The following is a 24563-nucleotide window of genomic DNA, read 5'->3' on the forward strand; positions in this document are numbered from 1 at the left end:
CTTGTTCCACTCTTCTCTATACTCTTCAGCCTCAGGGAAAAGAGGTAGGCCTTTTTAGTGATGTGGAATATGTTCTGGGACCAAGAAAGGTTATATGAAATGTGTACCACCAGGAATTTGAAGCTGCTGATCATTTCAACTTCTTTGCTGCTGACATTGAGTATGTGGTGCATGATTTCCTGAAGTTGACCACCATCCACTTCATCTTGCTGATGTTGCTGAAGAGGTCATTTACTTTGCTCCTGTCCTCTGGCTGTCTCACCTCCTCTTTGTACGCCATCTCTTCACTTTTGGTGATTAGAACCACCACTGGGGGTCATCAGCACAGCTGACGAATCCGGTTGTTTGGGTGTTTGGCCATGCAGTCATGTGTCAGCAGCAGCTCATTAAAGCAGTTAGAACCTTGGGAGGCTCCTGTGTTAATGATGGTCAGGTGGGACATTTCCAGGGGTGAGGAATGTCTGCATAACTGCTGCAATGGCATCTGAGGTTGAATGGTTTGGTCTGGATGCATGTGATGAATATCCAGTTTGGCTGAAGTAGAGTTATTTATGTGTGCCATGAAAAGCTTTTCAAAGTATTATTACTCATGTGAGTGCTATTGGAAGGTAGTCGTTCAAATCTGAAACTGTAGAGGACTTTGGAACAGGGATTATGATGGTTTGTTGATTTGAAACATGAAGCTACTTTGGCTTGGGCAAGTGAGGGGTTAAAGATATCCATCAGGATGTCTGAGCTGGTATGCACGTTCTCTGAGTATGTGGCCTGGTATGTTTTCTGGGCCAGCAGCCTTACATGGTTTGACCCTCTGCAGAGTTCTCATTACATCTCCTGCTGTCAACAGATAGTGACTGTTCACTTCTGTTCTTCTGTGCATAGGTGACTTTTGCAAACTTGATCCCATAGATAAGGCCACATCTGGCTGCTCTGAGGGCTGTTATATCACTAAATGCTTCAGGCCTTTATCAGAAAGTGCACTTCTGCATTCATGAGGATTTCTCGTTGGCACATATGTTGATGGGTTTAGTGTAGACAACATCGCTCACACATGCATGTGATAAAAGGGATATACTCCTCCAGGTCAACATGGTGTCTGTGCATGGCAGCTTCCTTACAAGCAGTCATGTGCAAGCGGTCCTGGAGCATAGGGACAGCCTCACTAGGCCATACTATCATGTTAACCAGTTGAGACATTTTATGATGGAACTAGCATGGAACTAGGTCTGTATGATGGACCTAACATGAAGTATTGAATTATTATCATAATGTCTGAGGTGGGAACAGGGAGTGGCTTGTATGTTTCACAGCTGTTTGAGTAGACATAGTGCAGTGTCTTTGTTTCTCTTATGGAAAGGAAACGGAGACATGCTGTTACAATTTTGACAGAGTAGCTTGCAATTTAGCATGTATGAAATCTCTTCCAGGGGAGGAGAGGTGAAAACAGCAGTGATGAATTGCACAGTGAAGTCTCTGTGTAAATAACATGGGTGTCTTTTTATACTTAAGTGTTTGATCAAAACAGTGGCTGTTCAACAAATAAGAGTTTGTCAACATCCTTTGGTTTTCCCTGACTGAGTTTCTGTCATGCCATCGAGCTAAGTTGGGCATGTCGTTATTTAGACACGACTTTTGTGAAGGTCAGAATGCAACAGTCCTTCAACTCTTTTTATGAGATTAGTCTCCGTCTAAGTAGATCCATTTATTGCCCAAGGAACTGACGTTGGCAAGAAACAGTGATTTGAAAGGATGTGTAACTCCTGTTATTTGTCATTTGCAGTGAACTATGATACAGCTAAAGAGCTGCTGCTGCTGGCCAGTTCCTCAACTGAGCAGCAGAAATGGATCAGTCGTCTTCTGAAGAAAATCCCACGCAAACCCCATACTCAGACTGTGGCAGCCCCTCATGAGCCTCCAGTGGTGTCACCGCTGCCCTCGCCCCGTCTCTCTCCAAGAAACTCGCCCAAACTCACCTCCAAAGGAGCCATCAGAGTGCACAGCAGAGGCCCACCACCCTCTAGCAAGCCCAGGTGAGTCTTCTGTCTACATTAGATGTCCCATTGTGCCAAGTCTGTCTTGTGTGTGGCATCACACTTGTAAAACCTGTGTTAAAATACCCAATATAGCTAAACTTCATCTACGTTATTAGCAATAATAAACGGTTCATATTTACAAAGATTTTAAAACACATATTTTCTTTCGTATTTCTGTGTACATGTGTACATTTATGATTTGTTTGCCTATATTAAGTTATTTATTTATTACTGTAATTACTATTGGACCTCCATAAATCTGTATTGTTTGTGCTGTTGAAGTATTGCCTCAAAGCCACTCTGTTGCACTCTGTTGACTGTCAAAGAGCAGGTTTTACTCATAGAAATAATAACATTAAATGATAATTATAGTAATTGATCAAGAATTTGAAGCTATGAAGTCACTTGTTCTTCCCTTAATTGTGTGGTACTCTTGCCATTTTTTGTAGCTGTGATGTTTTCTTGAATTATTTTATGTTCACACGACCAGTTTCATGTTTATGAACAATCCTGCAGGGTATTTTTTTTTTCCTTAACAGCATGATAATTTAGGGAAGTTTTTAATTTTTCCACAAGCAACAGGCCAACATAACACCCAGGAGCACAGGGATCAGTGTTCATTGTCCTTGGTGATCATGCCTGCATATAGTAGTAAGAAATCCTTTTGTAATTACCTGGATTTTTCCATTAATTACCCATTAAATTGTGTCTGATCTTCATTTCATAATCATTCATAATTATAGACAAGTTGGCCCATATTTATTAAAGCATACAGAATGATGTACAAAGGAATTTGATCCACAAAACTGTCCTGCGACACCAACACCATTGCTGATTTGATAATGAATAATGAATAATATGAATCAGCTGTAGTTGCATGGATGTAAAATCTTTCCGCTAATCCATAATTTACATGTCAGATGCACATAACATGCCCCAGTTTACACTTATAGTCATCTAATTTGCATAAAACATTCCTTAATTTATGCAGGTGATGTGACAGTAAGCCAATAAACTGAAAGAATTCAGGTAACCTACCAGATTTAAGTAAAGAAGTAAATGGAGAGAAGGAAAAGTCATATTTCATAGAAATGTTTCCCAGAGATGGAATTTTAGACCATTTGTCCATTTTGTCAGTATTTATGTTGTGCACGTCTTGTTGCATCGTCCAATCGTCCAGATCCCGAGGCTGTAAAATCTGCCCCAATCCTTGATGCTCTTTGATGCTCCAAAGATATGCAGTGCCTTTTTTTCCTCCAAACATAGAGTTGTGTGTGTCTATGGCTTGGATGACATTTTATAAGTAATTAATGCAGAAATCCAGGCAATTCCAAAACTCACAAGCATTTTTTTAATTTTAACTATATATAAATAAGTATATGAATAAGTAGATTTTTTTTAAAAGGAATAATTATTTGTACACATAATCTTCATGGTTCATAATGCCTAGCAGCAGTCACTTGGTGTTATTTGATGTGTAACAAACAGCAGACATGTAACATTATGGCCTAAATCAGAAGTGCACTGCTTTCTTCTTGGACATGTATCATCTGACCGAATATTAGTTCCTAATTTCATGCATCTGCTTAATAACGCTTGACTGGATGCTTCATTTTCTCTCTCTCACACACACACACACACACACACACACACACACACACAGAGAGACACACAAAATGTGGCAGATCTTCTTCAGCTCACCTTATTAAATTTAGCATCCAATATTTACCTTCTAATATAGAGTGATATTTTCTCTAAATTCCAAATGTCAAGTAACAAGATCTACAAAAGGGAATCTGAGACATCTAGCAGGTTTGCAGGTAGAGAAAGAACTAGGACTAATTACAATCGATTCAGTTAATGCTCACTATGGGGTGTTGGTATTTAGAGCACTGATCATGGAGGCACAAAGTTGTTTTTATGAAAGTTTGTGTTATTAGAACTAAATTGTTAAAGCTGGAGACAATTTTGGATAATTGTTTTTTTTTTACACTTAAACTGAGCATTTGTGATCATTGTGATCTGATATGAGTTAGTTATTTATCTACATTTAGACAGAAAAATCTATTTTTGATGTTTTGCCTTGATATTCAATCACCAAAATGTGTATATATATTCAAATTGGAACACATTCATACAAACTACTAACACAGCAAATTTCAGCAAACAATCTAAACTATTGTAAACAATTTTGGCAAAATTTAAGTGCCAAATGAATCATTGTTTGTGCCGCACACCTCCTTATAGCTCTGGCCCCATGCTCCGAATCATTCTCCACTGACCCCTGACCTTTCACCTTCACCCTGTGGTGCTGTGTATGTGCGTGGACAGTAAGTATGCCGTGCACTGCAGCGCCACCTGGCTGTTTGTTTGTCTACGTTGCCTTAACAGATGCAGTGGAAGAACTTAATTCACTAACATCACCTGCCAGAACTGGGCTGACCAGTCTTAATCACATCTGTATTTATTCAAACTAAACACCAGTCCTAACAACCTTAGGTCTTAATTTATTCTATCAAGGACAAAGCATATTTCTGCAAACACATTTAGAGGTACTAGACTACACAAAAGTTGGGGGTTTTTTTTTTCCATTTCATTAAAATAAAATGACCTTCATTGAAAAACCCACCAATACAGCAAAAACATTAGAGTATTAGATATCTTGAAAAAGGCTTGCAGCTAAAACTGCTGAAGTCAGTGAGGAAATAAAATTACAAAAAATTGTTTAATGCAACACAGTTCAGCAGCGCATAGCAAATTATATAATGCAAGATACATGATGGAGCCTTTCCATAACCCAAGTGCACTCCTGTTCCAGCATGATAGAGTTTGACCTGAAGGCCTGGGGTTGGGCTCTTCGTGATGATGATGATGATGATGATGATGATGATGATGTGTTTGACTTCTGAAGATGTGGGAGACTGCAGGGTAACCACTGTGTGTTGTTAACAATGTGTTGCCATATATTGTAGCTTAAAGCTTGGTGTGTTTGTTCAAAAAGTTTTCCTGTGGTGCATTCAAACATGTAAAACTTTACTGTAAAAGTAAATGGGCCTTAATTAATGGCATGTTTCATATAGAGGACATATTAAAGGGATAAACCAGTGCATTGTAACATAATGTCTATCTATTTCTCGATGGCCATGTACCATGAGAAAAGTAAGGATGAGAAGAATGAAAAACTTTTTACTCAAAAGTCACAATGGAACTCCAGGGGCAGTCATTGGGGTGTCACTGATCATTTGTGTGGCATAAGTTTGTAAATTTGTATAATTCATTCTTTCAGAAATGGACATGAATATTACAAAATCTTAAGAAAAATATGAATAATTATAGACTTACATTTTACCTTGTTGCTAAAGTAATGAAAAGTTGGCTAAAATGTCACACGTACAGCTTTACATTTGTACTTCCAATTTGCAGTACATAGGTGTGTATGACATGTAAAACATTATGGACTTACTTCCACAACTGCCTTTAGACTTCCATTATAGCTGAATTTCAATTAAACAGACTTTGGGCTGTTTAATTGAGTACAGTGAAATATGTGGAAATTCTGTCACATACAGTATATGCTACATATATGGTTTATAGAGATCTGGAATATTCCTTTAATGTGTTTTAATGTTACCTTTGTGGAAGTTTGGTTGTAGCAGAGCAAATGTGACGCCTCGTTTTGTGTGCGTGTGTGTATGTGTGTGACTGCATTTGATGCATGACTCTGGTACATTAATTTCCAGGCTGAACTGTTTTCATACAGCATGCTCTGGTTGTTACTATTCATAAACCACATGCTAAACAAATTCCTTCTGCTTCTGCTTCCACAGCTAACCTTAATGGATACTGGATTGCACTCAGCGTCATGTAGCAGATGCTGCAGCACAACAGACAATACAGAAAACAAAGGACGTGAAAACAATGACGTATTGTAGACACACTGCCAATCAACACTCTGTAAATTAGCATACCTGAAGATGTGCCTTATACTAAACATTTTACAGCAATAATATTACAGTGTGAAAATGCATAAAAGTATGAAAATGTTATGTTTGGTTATACAGTATGGCTGCTTATGTGTGTGTGTATGGATAATTAGAAATATGACACAATGGATTTGTATATTCAAATATGATCTATTTCTGTAAGGGAAACACTCATGCAGTGCATTGCAAACACTACATTTTTACTGTTAAAGATTATTTAATGCTTCAGAAAGAGCTGGACTGTGGTATATATTTGAAAGAAAGAAAAAATAGGCAAAACATTTTGAGTTTTGTTTTAAAGATGCACTCCACTGCACAGGTTTACTTCAAGCGTTGCAAGCCTTGTCAGTTCATAACTCTGGAACTACCTACAGTACAAAGCAGAATATGCAGTGTTGGTCTAAATGTTTTTCTTTAACCATGATGTGTGCAGTAGAACGAAGAGGCCACTGACTAAATACTTTATCAGAAGACAGAATTGAATAGAAAAAAAGGGTGACATTAATTAATTACATACATACATACAAGCATGTATGCACACACACACACACACACACACACACACACACACTATGCATGTTTAGAACAAATGCATAAGAACTACATTAGTATAGATCACAGGTATTCAGTTAATCCAGTTTCACCATACAAATGTGGTTATGTTTTGTTTTGCACCGGTGCATCACATTAACACATTCACATCTCTTTTAGACTTTGTTTTTAAATTGTCCTTAAATAATCTGGGTTGTTTTTTTTTTTGTTGTTCTTTCCATTTCACTTATCAGACTAAATTGGATCAATAAAAGATGACTCTGATGACTTTCCATCATCAATAATAGACATAAACACATGTGATTGGATAAACTGCAACGGAGGATCTGCTACAGAAGCCGAACTGGTTCAGGATTAGAAAACTGGAGTTGTTGGGAAGTTTTTTTGTTTTTGTTTTTGTTTTTTTGTTTTTTTAACATACACTGTATTTTCTCACTTAGGTCTGCTAAAATACTTTTCTAGATCAACTTACGAACTGCAGTCCGCCAGTTTATAACAGACCCTGATTTTAAAACTGTAGGTGTAAATATGGTAAATGTGACTACCATTAAATTAATTAAATTCCGCTCAAAAATAGTTTAATATGAGGAATTTTAAAAAGCACTGTTTGTAACTGCTTCTAGATCTGTTATAATTGAATTGAATTGAAACAGGTAAATAAGCCATGCTGGAGTGGTGTGAAGTGGCCCGACATAAAGCAGGGTTATTGTTACCACCCTGAAGTAGATTATTTTCTTATGTCCCAAAAGGATTTTTTTCCCCTATAATACCACAGCAATTTTCCACCAATTACAGCATATTAACCTTATTTATATTATCAATATTAAGTTAGCTTATTAATAAATGACATGTTATCATTTTAACCATTTATAGTTACATTTAATACTGTAGAACATCTGTGATCCAAGTTAGTTCCTGTTATCACTTATACAGTATTATAATACAAAAAAACGCATCTTGTCATTACAAGAGAAACTATGAATCCTGTGGCTGACACCCATGAATATTTCCAGAAATGTTATATAAATATATCCTCACAAAAAAACAATTCATATCAACAATAATATGGTTTTCTTGACTAAATAGCAACAGTTTTTTTTTAACATCTGTTTCTTATGTTTCTTAATGAGCCTTAGATTATATGGAACATGACCCACACAAGTCCTTGTGTATGAGTTCTTAGTACAGAAACGATAAGCCGTGCTGTTATAGGAATCAACATTCGAGAAATTAAAAGTGTCGTGGTATAAATAGCATTTAACAGCCTAGCCTAGTCAGTCATGATTCAGGACAATCAACACATCAGATTGGGCCGCACAGTGGAGTATTTTTAATATTTAAGATTTCAGAACTGCTAAATCCAAGTTAAATTTGGACTTAGGTTTCTCACATGTAACAAATACAACATAGCTACAAAAGGACAAAGTTACTTGAATTCTTTCCTTACAAAGTTTCAAAACCTGCAAATGCAAATTGCAACCTTCAGAGAGAAAAGCACTAATAAATACATGGTGTGAAAATGTGCAAATATCAGTGCCATTTATCCCACTCATCAACAAAAAACATTTACAGTTATTAACAAAACCCAAGCACCAAATCTCTTCCCCCCCTCCCCTCCCTAAATTCCAAAATAGCACCATTTCCACCTGACCTTTTCATGCTATGAGTTCAAACAGGTGCAGTTCTATACTGAGACTTCGGAACATTACTTCTGCCTCGCTCAGAGAGAGAGAAGGAGAAAGAATGGTAATCTTATTATGTAACTGTAGCTGCTCTTTATATGTTATGAATCAAGACAAGCAAAGTGGGTTTTAATAAGATGCAAAGTCTATACTATAAGGAACTACTATACATATTTTTGAGATCAAATAGGTTCAAATAGTTACAAAATAATCAAACGTTTGTTTTCCTGTCTGTTTTAGGCTAAAAGTTCTGAATGATTAAATCATCTATCTTGATAGTTTACAATGGAAAATCACAATCAGGGAAAAATCAGTATCAGACTAGCCGACTTCACGTGCTACAGCTTCAGTGGCACTTTTTCTTGCAACACTGAGGGACATCTGTCCAGGTTTTTAGTCATTTTAATTAAAAGTTATAATAATAATAATCAACATCATCATCGTCATAATTAATGACCTGCGATGGTTTGGCACCCCGTGCAGGTTGTCCCCCGCCTTGTGCCTGAGTTCCCTGGGATGGACTCCAGGCTGCCCGTGACCCTGTGTTGGTACTATAAGCAGTACAGAAGCAGTACAGATGGATTGATAATGGATAATAAATGACTTATATTAATGTATAAATTAAACAACATCTAGTCCTGACAGCCCTCAGGCTCAACCCAAGCCGTTGAACAATTAAAGGATTTTTGCACAGTTCTGAACAGTGCACCATTTCTACAGCATACTGAGGTGAAGGTTTGCATGGATTTGAGAGTTCAGAAGCTTGTTTTTACCAGTTGGTGGTGCCAGATTTTCATTCAAAGGCTACAGCATGTCCTACAGCATAGAAAAATGTCATAAAAATGTCACTAGTTGTTAATAAAGGAAAAATCCAGCCTGAATGACTTCCATATCAATATTTATAATTCCTATGTACTCTTCATTTATACATATTTATTTTGTAATGAAATTTTAAGTTGACTTTTTTTTGCTTTAAATGTCATTCATTGAAATTTTGGACCATTTTCACTTTGGTTATTATTTTCCTACATTACCCAAAATGATTTCAGCACATTGCTGATAGTGGTGCAGAGGGATTTAGTGCTACCTCTTATCCTAAACAGAGAGATGCAGTGGTGCTTTAGTGCTTTATTCTGTCCAGCTGTATCACCTCCTCATTTGCTTCCAAAGCTTCAACTTTCCCACTAATACTTCCATCATGAAAATACAGCACCATCCAACAAATTATCGCCACAAAATACACACCAAATATTTCACTATAAACATTTTAAGGTTGCATTTTAACCTGCAGAAGGTCAAGAAAGACCTTTACATGTTCATATGTATATTTTAGTGTTTTAAAAATGAGTGAGTGAGAGAGAGAGAGAGAGAGAGAGAGAGAGAGAGAGAGAGAGAGAGAGAATATGAGTGTGTGAGAGATTTACAGCAACTCTATTAAAGCTAGCCAGTCCCGTGGGGAGGTTACTTATGAAAATGAAACCATGCCCTGAGTCCTGTCAGAGGAATGGGCAGAAAACACTCTCATGACTTTAACTGATTTGCCCTGTAATTCTGCTCCTTCAACCTCTTTCATCTCTTATTCCATCATGTTTTCCCTTCTTTGGTAGTCTAATACCTTTCCTGCCATTGTGTACTGGACTTGAGCACAGTTTTACTTTGGCAGTGTGCATCATCTCTCTCTCGCTCTCTCTGTCACACACACACACACACACACACACACACACACACACACAAACACACAGAGATGACTGATGGGAGTTAAACAAAGCTGTAATGGCAGCATGGTTTAGTGCTTCGCTTACAAACACACACCATCACTTACTAATGAGACTTCATTACTACGAGCACGACACCTCCTGAGCTCAGATTTCACAAACCTACATGCTTCTGTAATATGCTTATATTATTCAAATACTATACAGTAAATATAGTGTTTAGTTGAAAGTCCAAATTGGGTGTCTGCAGGGTGTGAGTGTCTTCCACTTTCTTGGATGCTTTATGAGAATTTTAGGCTCACTCACATAGTCGGCTATACAAGCTTCGTCAAACCTCTATACTCAACCCCGATCAACAATGACAGCCATTCACGTCACAAATCTTGGCCATTTTGCTATGGAAATAACTCTCTCTCTCACTCACTCACTCACTCACTCACTCTTTCTGTCTCTCTCTCTCTCACACACACACACGGACACACACTTTTTGACCTTGACAATTCCAAGGCTCCCAAGCTGATTTTGGAAAATGTCAGTCCCTATTGTTAACAGAATATTGTATTATAGAGTCACTGAATGGTGTGTGTGGAAGAGGAGGCATGTGTGTGTGTGTGTGTGTGTGTGTGTGTGTGTGTGTGTGTCAATGTCCAATGTCCATGCTTTGGCGCTTACTTGTGCCAAAACAATCATCTGATGGAACATCAAATAACAGCAAGGGATATTCTTATAATCTATGGACATGGAAGTATAATGCATGTATTTGCATCACGTGAGAAGTCGTAGTTGTATCGCGTGGCATTCAGACCACCTCTTTATCTTCTGCTGCTTTGTGTCCAGTCCAACTATGTGCTTTATGGGCACATCAATAGCCTTTATGTGAAGCCCAGGCAGCACTGATTTTTTTCACAGACAAACTGTGATCTGGGTTAAATGAAACAAAACAGCTTTCTGTATCATGCTTGTGGATTTAATATTAAAGCAGAAGGATAGCCTGTAATTAAACAGACACTTGATTTCTAGTGTGATAATCCTGTATGGGGTCATTGGCGTTATTTGGTATACCAGGAAAATAAAAAATTCAATGTGGAGGCAAAAATCATTGTGCATTTCAATGATTAATATTTAATGTGTTGGTGTTTACATCAATAAACATGATTAACGTTAAATAAAGACAAATACTAATCGCTTCACATCTAGGTTGCTCTTTATCAACCATTATCAACAATTTTGTTGCCTGGCTTTTTTTCTCGCTTTTGAAGTTAGTAAGACAAAAATGCAGCTTGTCACGTTACAGAGAAACCACAAAATCCTCCATCTTGAAGACTTTTTTAAGTCAGAGATATTAAAGATACAGTTTTACCCCTGACTGTTAAAAAGCGCTGACACTGGAGATTTCTTCTAAAAATGCTAAATAAATAAATAACTACAGAGGTCACTATATCAGCAAATACACTTTATTTTTTATTTCTTATAGAATTCAATAGTGCTGTGATATACATTCCAATAATAAATGTCACTTTAGTTTACTATTATTTTTCTGACTTTATGCATAAAATGAGACCATAATTACCCAGAGATGTCCAAAACTTTCCGTAATACTTTCACTCATATTAATCCTTTTGTATTTCGTTTTGACTCCCTTCTCTTTTAAGCCTCCTGAAGCTTTCAGCCCCAATCCACTTACCGCTACTGTGAATATTTTATCACTTAAGTAACACACTGTCACTTTACTGTGTGTATAATAATTACCTAGCGCAAACAGCCTCAAAGAACTCACCTGAGCATTGCATAAGTCACTGAAGCATTATTCTTTTGTGTGTGCACTACCTCAACACTGGCCTTTTTAAATGTAACTGTATTTAATGAATACTGTTTAACAAATACTTATTAATTTCCTTTTACTTGATTCTGACAAGACAGAAGTACTTTTACTAGAACCACATGTAGCTAGAAGTAAACTTTCTGATTACACAGTAACTCTGGATGGCCTTTCTGTTTCATCATGTGCAACAGTAAAAGACCTTGGTGTGATTATTGACCCCAGTCTTTCATTTGATGCTCATGTAGATAATATTAGTAGGATAGCCTTCTTTGATCTCAGAAATATTGCTAAGATGCGGAAATATTAGTTCATGCTTTCGTCACCTCTAGGCTGGATTACTGTAATGCCTTACTGTCTGGTTGTTCCAGTAGGAGCATAAACAAGCTCCAGTTATTCCAGAATGCAGCTGCAAGAGCCCTTACTAGAATCAGAAAATATGACCACATCACCCCGATCTTATCCACACTGCATTGGCTCCCAGTAAAATTTTGCATTGATTATAAAATACTACAGCCTAGAGATTGCTTAGGATGGTACCGCTTGGACTGCAATTACCACATGCAGTTTTGCACTCAGGTCTCCTTTGGTGAACAGTGGACAGATGAGGATGGGTTCCTTTCTGAGTCGGATTCCTCTGAAGGTTTCTTCCTCATTTCATCTTAGGGAGTTTTTCCTCACTACCATTGCCACTTGCTTGCTCAAGAGGGATAAATTCACACACTTAAAATCTGTATCCTGTATTTATATATTTTTGTAAAGCTGCTTTAAGACAATGTCCATTGTTAAAAACACTACACAAATAAAACTGAATTGAATTGAACTGAATTTGTAATAGAGTGACTAAGCCACAAATGACTCCCTGTTTAAGTGCACAGACTTCCTATTTACTGTAAATGTTCTACAACATATATGGCATTCACAGTGTACTGTATGGTGAATGTTGAGCCATTCAAGATTCAAAGTATTTGTGCAGGAATTATCTTAATTGGTTACTCCACAGAAGGCTAGAAAGTAGGTTACCTGCTTGGGCTGCTTATTTAAATGCGCATTACATCATCTTTCACTGACAAACACTCTTAAATCTAATCTAAATTAAAAATCTAAACCTAGTCTCTTAAACCTCCTTATAAAATGTGACAAATAAAGGCCACATAAGCCAGCCACTGAATAAATGGTCCTACTGATCGATAAGGGCAAATGCAGCCAGCATCATAAGCCATCATGTTTTAACTATTCATTCTCTAAAGTACTCTGTGATTCAGACATTTGACTGAATCCCAAATGCACTGTTTGCACTGTTTATAGAAGCAGGTATGAAATAATGGCTTCCAATCTCTGTCTGGTGCACAGTATGCCCAGTAGGGAGTCATTCGACATTTATACTTTGTGAATGTCTCATGAAAAAGTAAATGCCTACTCTCACACCTTCCATACAACACACAGTGCACCATGATGTTGAGGTTTATTGCCGTTGCCAACCACAAGGTTCAGAGATTTAGTTACGTAAGAGGCTAAAAAGTGGTAGGTAAAATAATAAAATAATGTATGGGGAGCTAGTCTAGCTGGTTAAAGGAAAACTCCACAATGAAATACATTAAATATGTTTGAATTTAAATATTGGTGATGCACTTTACAATTCTGGTGATTCTGGTTTCATTTGTTGGTTGGTTCATTATTACTGTGAAAAGCTAGCAGTGAGGACTAAATCCCACTGGCACCACTGTCAGAAGTCAAATTGGAGTTTTATTATGAAATAAAAGCCACTGAAGATCATGTTAATTAGAAAGATGTACTGTATATGCACATCATTTGTGATGGATTTTTATTCTTCAATTGATTAATACAGTCTAAGGGAAACAAACACGTACAGTACTGTGCAAAAGTCTTATGCACCCTATTTTTTTGTGTGTGCAAACTTTGTTATAAATTTTTATTTTATGACTTCTACATTATCAATTCAGTTAAAAAAAATAAACATTTTAGATTTCCAAACATTAGTTTTCCAGCAAAAATCTGGAAAGAAAGCAGTATATTACGTAAGAGACACTTTTCAGACAAAAAACATAATGAAGACTGCTGGGGTTTGCTGCAAAAAATAATAAGAACATGTGAAAGTCAAAGTCTCCAGAAGAACTGTAGCTGGTTCTGCAGGATGCTCAGTGAAACAAATATTGGCTTTGTTTCATTTATTACTGTTTACTGCTCTTTATATTTTTCTTTTAATGTAGAAACATTTAATTTCATTATTTTTGAAGGCATCTTTGCTCTACAGCATTTCTTTGCATGTGCCTAAGACTATAGCACAGTACTGTATATGATTATATTCTAACAAAAAATGGATTATTAACAGATTACACAGTAGGAGAGCAAAACTGGCCCTGATCTCTGTAAATCAGAGTGACTCTAGCCAGTAGGACTGAGAAATCAACATCACGTTGCATTGAATTATGGGATTGATTGACAGGCTGAAGGAGAGCCCCACACATAAAAACCTTTTGTGCATTCTCTTACATTATTTTTCTTATTTTAGGTTTCAAGTATATCACTGGATTGAAAATAACTCAACAGTGATTACAGCACAAGTTTAATTATATGCCCACAGACTACAACAAAATGGTAATTCTAACTCAATTATTTCTCAGGCCTTTAGTCAATCCATAGTCACAAATCTAGAAGGAGAATGAATATGCTCAGTTATAAACAATAATGAAGATTTGGAGTTCATAGTGTGTAGTTAATGATGCAGTGATCCAGATCTGCAATGCAATTAACACTAAAACATGACTAAAAGAACACGACAGTTACTGAATTCATAGCTATTATCTGAGATGATCTGTTAAACACACACACACACACACACACACACACACACACACACACACACACACACACACACACGAGGGGAGGCAGAGAGCTACAGAGGGAAAGAGAAAAACAAGCTCACAAACATAATTTGCTCATTTACATTAATGAACAGAGGTGCATTAAGTACATTTCCAGCTCAATTAAATTACAATTCAGGAGGACATTCTGATATTTTTTTATATATATATATGCTGCAGAAATGAATGAAGATATTTTCAGGAGATCCTATTGCTCCACTCTTTTCTCTGTGCAATTATATTCCACTGTCACATTTTTAATTCAATAACCACTCTGTAGAGTTACATCATTAGTAGCAAATGACCCATTAGATAAGGTTGTCTAAAAACTTTGACGTCTCTAGGTTCCTGTTGTCCCTGTGTTCATATTTGTTTGGTGTGCTTTGGTTGTTCTACAGATTCCCTCACAACTCAGTTGCACAGTGTGACTAATATTTGTAGCACTGATATGTACTAGCGCTTACTCCATCCATTGTGTTTAGTTGTGACTGTATTTCTTGCAACTATCTTTCACTTGCTTTTGATTAAGTGGTCACAGCAGAGTATTTCAATGGACCATACAGAGCACTTGAAAAAATACAGTGGAGTAATTAAATTATAATTATAAATGTATGAAAAAATACTAGCTGTAGTTCAGCTCTAATTTTCTAATCGTGAACCTGTACCAGATCCTCTGTTGTGGCTTATCATATCAAATACATTTATATTAGTTATTTAGCTGAAGGCAACTCATCAGACCAGAGATGACAATGACTTCTACTACAACAATAACAACATGTCACGACATGTCACAATTCCCCCTCGAGCTCGGAAATCTGAAGCACAAACTTGATGCGCGAGCCCATTGCGCAAGCTTGAAGCATGAGCCCAGGGCATGAGCCCTTAGCGAACACACGCTTTTCGGTCTTCAATGACATTGACTTTGTTTACTTTGGACACGTGCTTTTGTTATGGTTATGTTCTGTCTCCACCCCTGTTTTATCATTGGTTGTTTCCCCGAATGTGTGTCATCATTGTTTTTCAGCTGTCCTGTGTTTAACCCATGATTACATTTGTCATTTAAACCCCTCGTGTCTCTTAGCACATCACATAGTATTGAGTTTATCTCCTTACCAAGCAGTTGTTCTTTGTTTCTCATTTTGATTCATGTTCACTGACCTTGTTCTCGTTTCTCCTTTTGTGTTTTGCCTTGCCCTGTTTATGCCCGTCTGCCAATCGCCTGGCCGTTTGCCTGTTATTAGACCACACTTTTGATTACCGTTTTGGATTTGTCTGCCTGCCTCTCTCTGTAATAAATGTCTTTAACTGCACTTGCATCCATCCTCACCTTCATTACAAGGATTACGTGACACAACAACTACTACTACTTCTACAATTCTAGAAATTTCTATATTTCTGCATAAATATGACATAAAACATCATCAGATTTTCAAGTCAAAAAGTAGATAAAGAGAACCCAATTAAACAAACGAGACAAAAATATCATACTTGGTCATTTATTTAATGCAAAAAATGATCCAATATTACATATCTGTGAGTAGAAAAAGTAGTTGAACCTCTGTTTTCAGTATCTGGTGTGACCCCCTTATGCAGCAATAACTGCAGCTAAACGTTTCCGGTAACTGTTGATCAGTCCTGGTCAATTCCTTGGAGGAATTTTACCCCATTCCTCAGTACAAAACAGCTTCGTCTCTGGGATGTTGGTGGGTTTCCTCACATGAACTGCTTGCTTCAGGTCCTTCCACAATACTTCTATTGGATTAAGGCCAGACTTTGACATCACCACTTTGTACAGTTGCAATCAAAATTATTCAACCCCCATTGTAAATCAGGTTTATTATCAGACTTTCAGCTGTTTGCAATGAACAAATCAAACAAAAGCAATTGAAATAGTTCAACACAACAAATGCTTCAAGTGGTTTCCCCAAATTCAACTGAAAATGCAACTTTCTGACTGATTTCTCCAGTCTCAAAATTATTCAACCCCTTCATGGCAAGCATATTTAGTACTTAGTAGAGCACCCTTTTGATGTTACGACCTGCTGCAAATGAGATGCATAGACACACACCAGCTTCTAGCAGCGTTCCTGAGGAATCTTAACCCATTCCTCATGAGCAATGGCCTCCATTTCAGTAATATTCTTGGGTTTGTGTGCTGCAACCACCTTCTTCAAATCCCACCAGAAATTTTTTTACAGGGTACATGTCAGTTGACAGTGATGTCTGCTAAGCCCTGAGCAAGTAGATAAAATGGCAAGGGATTTTAAACATCCTAGAGAACTGGACATAAGTCGATTTCTAACTTTGATGTCATGTAAAATCAAGTTGTACAACCTGCATCCTCTTGATGTTATTGCTATATGCTATCAAATATTTCTGTCTACTGAAGTGGATAAATTGACCAATTTTTACAACGACTGTGAATGAAAACAGTCACTTGCATTGGTCAGAGGTGTTCAGAAATGGATGGAGGGTATCCTTGAGCGCATTTGTGTTTTTGTGGACTACTGTCCACAGTAGTCCGAGTGTTGGCGTAAAATTGTTGAGTGTCAACAAGATAAAACCGAGTCTGTAATGCGCAGACATTCATGCTGTATGGGGGATACGAGATGACTTGCATTTCTGATGTTCTTGGAAGCCGTGCTCCCCTTAATCAGTTGGCTGATGGTTTGAAATCTGACTTACGCAAGGTGCTGCTGATTTTGAAACTGACTTGGCATACCTTACACCTCAGTGATCTTGTTGATACTCTTTTGGCCAAAGAAATAGATTCAAATGTAAAAGATCATGTGTCTGCTAAGATGCAATATGTGAATGCTGTGAATGTTCAATCTGTTCAGCGAGATCCCCTTAGTATCTCGCTGTCATCACTAACTGATCCAAGTCCTTATGTTGAGTATCTCACCTGTAGTCAAACTTTTGGAGCAGAATTCTGGGTGCTCTTTTCCTAATTATGGTATTATGATTAGCCTTGATCAAATTTGTATGTTATCTCATGAAGTCGAGAAATTGGCTAATGATACTACACAATCCTTAGTCAACATATCCAACACACTGCAATCACATCGGATGATGATTTTGCAGAAACGGGTCGCTTTAGATTATATCTTAAAGTAGTATACTTAAAATATATCTTAAATAACAAGGAGTTACCTGTGCAGTGGTAGGTCCTGAGTGCTGTACGGATGTGTTGGACCCTACTCTAAATTTGACTCGATACATTAATGACCTAGGTGAGTTACATGATCATGTTAATGCTATTGATCCAGTTAACAGTGATTGGTTACGTGCCTGGCTAGGCTCCTGGTGGCGATATGGCCGGGAAATTCTACTGGGTTTCCTGATGTTATTTGTCACCCTCCTGTTAATTTATGTCACGTTTAAATTCGCTGTTGCTTCCTGTGTGTCTCTAAGAGCATGACCCAGGCATAAGTAGCAGAAACCACAGTTTTCCTAACTCCAGTTGATAATGTCTACATTTAATATGATTTTACGTTTAATCTAACATGCTTGTTACATGGTTAATGGGTGTGACTTATCCTTCTTTGAGGATATGTAGATGGATAATCACCTGGCCAGTTGTTTTATAATGTAGAATAGTATAAAATGTTTAAACTTGCTTTAATGGATGATTTTAGGGTTATCCAAAGGGGGGAATTTTCCTTATTTTCCATGAATATGATTCACTCATTTAAGTTCAGTTCAATGTAATTTTTTGCTTACTCATTATCTTATTAAGTTTGGGGGTTTCTCTCCTTGATTATGTTTTTTCCAAGGTGTTTTGTCTTTTGTCTTAAGTTTTTATCTTATGTTTTCCTTAACTAGCCTTGGGTATGTTGCCTGAGTATGAGGTATGCACATACAGCTGAGTATAAAAGCCAACTGTATCCAACTAGTGTTTGGACTAAGATTGAGACTACGAAATGCTGTCGTGCCAGGGTGTCTCTGTGCGCATAATAAACCATCTCTTTGACTATACCCTGTCTCTTGGTCTCCTGATTCTCCAATCATCTTACAGAAGCATTTTAATCATCCAGAAAAGATTTACATCGCTCATCAAAAAGCCAGATATTTAGATTGGATTCTGAAAAAAACTGGGAAAAAATGCATAAATGTAAATAAGCTTAATAACTACTATACTTGTGAATTAAACATCAGTGATCTTCACAAATGACACTGTGAATGAGGTGAACGATGTACCTTAAAAAATCCCTTCACACTACTAACAAATGCATGTTCCACCTATCAGCATGTCACAACAGCATGCAAGTACCCAATTACACTTAGCCATGGATGAAGAAATGGGAAAGGCCAGTAATTTATTACTCAAAGCCGAGCACCTGCTCCTCTTATGGCCCCTCCTCCAAGTATTCTGTCATGCATGGCCAATTTTGTTAATTAAACATTTCCTGATTTATCAGGTGTGCATGGAGAAGCATTACTAAGCAGCAAGGAATGTAAAATGTGGCCACAATAAACTACACGCAAACCGAGGCACGAGTGAAGCATTGCATGAAGAGCACATCAGACACGGGAAACGGGTGTCAGACAAAATGATCTCAAGATTAAAGAGCATCATTTACACACTTTTGTGGTTCTGGTTGAAATAATGGCTTCACTTCTAGTCATCCTTGAATCATTCTTGGTTGCCAGTCTCACTCCTCATAGCTCCAATAATTTTTTTTAAACCCTAAAGTAAGTAAACCCTTCCCTTCCAGACTCAGAAAACCAGAGGTCACCTGCAGCACAACTTTACTAGATAGCAAGAACAATGTCCTTGATTTCCTTGGTGATTTGTCTGGTTTATATAATTCACCCTATGTACAGAACAAGCATGCTGACTAGGCAGTTAATCAGACAGCTTGCTAATTGGCTGGTTGGCAAATAAGTAGCATAACAATTAGCAAGCTTGATGTTTGTTGTGTTAACTCTCCCCAGTAATAGCTTTTATTATTACAACATAAATTTCTGTGTTAGAACAGAATGGCTCATTCAAGCATTATAATATGACCAAAGATCAACAGAGCAAACACACACATGAACAGCCAAACATGCTATCATTAATTAAGAGGCTGAAAGCTGCTTGGCCAAGTGCAAAAATTACCAAGGAGTGACAATGTAAGGCAGGAGGAAATGGTACCAAAAAGAGAAGATAAATCTGTAGTTTGCGAATTTGCAGTTCTAAAAATGAGGGCCATCCTCACTCCCATGTATAAGTACAGTGGGGGAATTAATCAGCCGCAGTATTCAGGTGTGATTTTGGCCTTTATAGATTAATTCCGCAAATATAAAGAATTCACAACATTAAAGTCCATAAATAAAGTTATGTGTAATAAAGTGGAATGACACAGGAAAGAAGTATTGAACACGCTAAGAAAAAGCAGTTCTCCAAGGCAAGGTAAGGCAAGGAACCAGCTGAAATCCTTAAGTATTTATATGTCCTATCAGTGCGAATTAATATTAGCTGGGTTAGTAAACTGATGATCTATAAAAAGGCTTTTTGTTACCAAGGTGTCACACAAGAAACCTCTCATGATGGGTAAAAGCAAAGAGTTCTCTCAAGACCCTTCCAGCCTTACTCTTGCAAACCATATTGATGGAATCGGATACAGACGTATTTCAAAACTTCCGAATCCTCCAGTAAGCACCATTGGGGCCATTATCCACAAGTGGAAGCAACATCACTCCATCATCAACCGGCCACGCACAGGAGCTCCTCGCAAGATTTCTGACCAGAGAGTCAGAAGAATAGTCAGAAGAGTAACCCAAGAGCCAAGGACCACTCAGAAAGAGTTCCATCTAGCAGGCGCCATCGTCACAGAGAAAACAATAGGCAATGCACTCCACTGCTCACGCTCACCCCACAAGACTCCATTACTAAAGAAAAGGCATGTCAAAGCTCATTTAAAGTTTGCTATAATTCATTTAGACAACCCTATGAAATACTGGGAGAGTGTAATCTGGTCAGACAAGAGCAAAATTTAACTTTTTGGCTGTCATATTATACACCATGTTTGGAGAAGAAATGGCACTGCACATCACCCTAAAAACACTATATCAACAGTGAAGTTTGGAGGTGGAAGCATCATGGTGTGGGGCTGTTTTTCATCGCATAGTACTGGCAGACTTCATATAATTGAAGGAACGATGAATGGAGCCCTTTACTGAGAGATTCTTGAGAAGAATCTGCTGCCATCCACCAGGATGATGAAGATGAGACATGCGTGGACTTCCAGCAGAACAACGATCCAAAGCATACAGCAAAGAAAACTCTCAATTGGTTTCAGAGAAAAAAAAAATCAAGGCGTTAGAATGGCCCAGTAAATTACCTGGCTTGAATCCAACTGAACATGATTTAAAGACAATATGTTTAGAAGAATGGGCCAAAATCACACTTGAATACTGCAGCCAATTAATTTCTTCATACAGGAATCATCTTGAAGCTGTCATTACAAACAAAGGCTTCTCCACTAAGTATTAAATAAATTTCAGTTAGCGTGTTCAATACATTTTTCCTATGTCATTCCTCTTTATTAAGTATAATTTCATTTCTGGACTTTAATGATTGGATTTCTTTATATTTGTACATTTCTTGAGTTAATACCAAAGTCTGGTGAAAATTTCATGTATATCACTCTTAAGAGGTGAATACTTTTGCCTAGATTACAGCACACTACAACAGAGGACAAATTTAACATGTTAACACACTTGTTTTATGGATTTAAAATAAAAGATAACAGTCTGCATAAATTTTATTGATATTAATAATGTGCATTGAAAAGCATATTGCTGAGTCACTACAGCCCAGAGGTCATTCTGCAATAACATTGTTATAGATTGCTCTATAATTTATAAGCCTAAAACTTACATATAAAGGTGTGCAAGTTGATAATGGATAAATGAGACAGATATTTAAACACTAATGTGTCTCGGCCAAGTGTGCCAGTGCTGGCCAGTCAAGGACAGCCATGAGGATTGTGAAGGAGAATCTTAATGACTCAAAAACACTGATGTCAAAGATGCATAACTTTCAGCCAAATTTTAGAAATAAACATGTGAAATCAGAGGCCTTTTGACATCCAACCTGATGATTAAAAAAACTTGTACCCACAATTAACAGCAACTTATTGTACAATTTCAATACAAAGGTTGTGCACCTGGACAAGCAGTATGTGATTAACGTAACACTGGATGTGAAAGTTTGAGGTTGCCTTTTGTGCTTCAGGTAGAACACAACAGACCCTGTCACATTCTAGGATAACGCTTTAGGACTGGGATCCTGTAGGACTAAGCAAAGAAATTGTGAGAGTGGGTGAGATTTTATCCTTAGGATGTTTTCACATGAGAGATTTTTTTTTTCAGTCGTTAATGCACATTTGTCATGTAATTCTGCGGTAATGTGAGAGGAATGTGGTCACAGAAGAATGCTTCCAAAATGGAAAATGCTAAATGTTAAACTTTTCAGTGGTCAAGCACTTCTTTGCATCCCAATCAATGAGCTTGCAAGTTGTGGGGACTGTGAGTGGCAAGTGAGAAAAACAAACATGGAGGACAATGAAAACAGTGAAAAATCTGTCTTTTTAATACACTATAACAATATTTTTGAACTTTGAACATTATGGAACTTGGCCTTCTCATTAAAACGACATTGAATGTTGCAGGGAAAAGAAGCTCTTGCTCATTTGTTTTTGAGCTAACAGCAAAACCTGATCTGTTATCACTTATGTTTGCAATTGTTTTTCTTCTACTAAACACTGTTATAACAAGGCTAGCAATTTCTTGCTGTGATGCCAGCATGGCACACAACCACTAACCTCTTACAGCAGTAAGGAAAATACAGCACCAACCAATAAATGAGCATCAGAATCATTAAACACATCAATAATATTTAATGTGTTTCAAAAGGGGTGTTTTCCTTTAATTCAACAACATGCTTCCATCTGTTGACAAGCTTTATAGAGATGTTGATTTCCTTTTCCAGCAGGACTTGGTACCTGCCCAGTGCCAAAACTACTAGTAACTAGTTGGCTGACTGTGGAAAACTGTGGAAAACATTTTGCACATTAATGTTCCTTAGACTTAGAACCTAAGTCCTAATGTAATGCTCAAGATTGCTCACAATTCCACTTTTAGGGTCAATTTATAATGGGAAGGGTTCAAGTCTCCGTCTTAATTTTTTAGGGGGTTCCTGGGTATGTATAGTGTGCATGCCGAACATTTCAGTTTTGAGATTCTCTGTTTTTTTTTTTTTTTAATGGGGGTGAGAAAGTGCAATTAAAAAAAAAACAAAAAAAAAAACATCCCCTTAACTTCAGGTTGAATATCTCGGTGACAGACCAGATACAAACCTGAAATTTTCACAGAAATAAGTCCTCTATAGTAGCATTCTGCTGTAAAAATTGTGAGTTTGAGATTCCACTGGTTACATAGCCACATCTGGTGGAAAGCTTACTTTGTTCATGCATTTTGAGAAATTAACAGATTCCAAGGAAGGAACAAGAGAGATCAAGCTAGAGATCAGAATGCAGCAGCACGCCTCGTCTTCAACCAGCCCAAGAAAACCTATGTCACACCCCTCTTCATCTCCCTCCACTGGCTTCCTGTAGCCGCCCGCATCAAATTCAAGGTCTTGATGCTCACCTACAAGACCTTGTCTGGAATAGCACCCTCCTACCTCAACTCTCTCCTGAAGGCTTACGTTCCCTCACGCAATCTGCGATCAATCAACGACTGACGCTTAATAGTACCAACTCAGCATGGCTCAAGGTCCCTTTCAAGAACCTTCAAACTAACTGTTCCTCAGTGGTGGAATGAACTTCCAACCTCAATCCGGACCACAGAATCTGTCACCATCTTCAAGAAACAGCTAAAGACCTACCTCTTCCGTGAACACCTAACCAACACATATTTAAAAAAAAAACCAAAAAACAAAAAAACAAAACAAAAAAAAAAACAACAACAACAAAAAAAAAAACCTTAATTTGGCACTTACACCTCTACTCTGTGCACTTTGCTTCTTCTGGAACTCAATTAATGGATCTTGTATGGTAGCACTCCTTGTATCGTTCTCTGCTTGATATTGCTTTGCTTGTATTTTCTCATTTGTTGTCACTTTGGATAAAAGCATCTGCTAAATGAATAAATGTAAATGTAAAAATGTAAAGATCAGTTTTTGATCCAAGGAGCTAGGACCATCCTGAGCCGAGATATTGAGGTTTCCGTAAACAGCTGTATAATCAAAATTTGTAGTGTGCCATGACACAAAGATGGCCATCATGGTTAAACCAAGTGAAATAAAATAAAATAAAACAAGCTGGTGATGGAAATGCCAATATATAGAGTTAATCACTCAAATAAAAAGTTAGGAAAATTAAAAATGGTTGAGCAACCTGTATTGTACCACTTGAGATGGACCACTAGGCTACAGGTTAAGGCCCTGGTGTTTTGTTGAATCTAGAATACTAGAAACATAAACATTCTCCGTTATTTGTCCCAGTTTCCAAATTAGATTTAGTAACCAGATTTAGATATTTTTTTTCATCTGAAAACTCTAAACCTCCTCAAGTGTGCCAGATGAGTGGATCCTAATACTTACCTCAAGATGATGATAGTTCTTTTTTATTATTGTTTGGTACACCTAATTTACTGACATTGAATAAGCGTTTATATCTGAACAGTCGCTGGTTTATAATTTTAATATGCAAGTAGTCTTTCTTTCTATCTAATGCTATGTTAGCTGACTATCAGACAGTTGTAACTAGCCATCTAATATAATTATGAGAAAAGTAAATAAAAAATAAGTACTAAAGTTAGTGAAATAATTATATAATCAGGTCATGGTGTTTTATTTTTTACTTTGAAACTGAAGATATAGCAACATCAAAACCCTGGTTGGTG

The 24563-nt window shown here is 37.3% G+C and overlaps 1 protein-coding gene across 2 annotated transcripts in view; it reads left to right on the forward strand.

The window, feature by feature from the left end:
• LOC128621366 (rho-associated protein kinase 2) overlaps positions 1-6829 on the forward strand; it is a 60415-nt gene extending 53586 nt beyond the window's left edge. For both annotated transcript variants that reach the window (XM_053647087.1, XM_053647094.1), the window contains 2 exons: positions 1778-2027; positions 5858-6829. In XM_053647087.1, the coding sequence (XP_053503062.1) occupies positions 1778-2027; positions 5858-5861 (254 nt within the window). In that variant the 3' untranslated portion in view covers positions 5862-6829. The remainder of the gene's footprint in view (positions 1-1777; positions 2028-5857) is intronic.
• The last annotated feature ends 17734 nt before the right edge of the window (positions 6830-24563 follow it).

This window comes from Ictalurus furcatus, chromosome 2 (assembly GCF_023375685.1).
Source record: "Ictalurus furcatus strain D&B chromosome 2, Billie_1.0, whole genome shotgun sequence".
Lineage (NCBI taxonomy): Eukaryota > Metazoa > Chordata > Actinopteri > Siluriformes > Ictaluridae > Ictalurus > Ictalurus furcatus.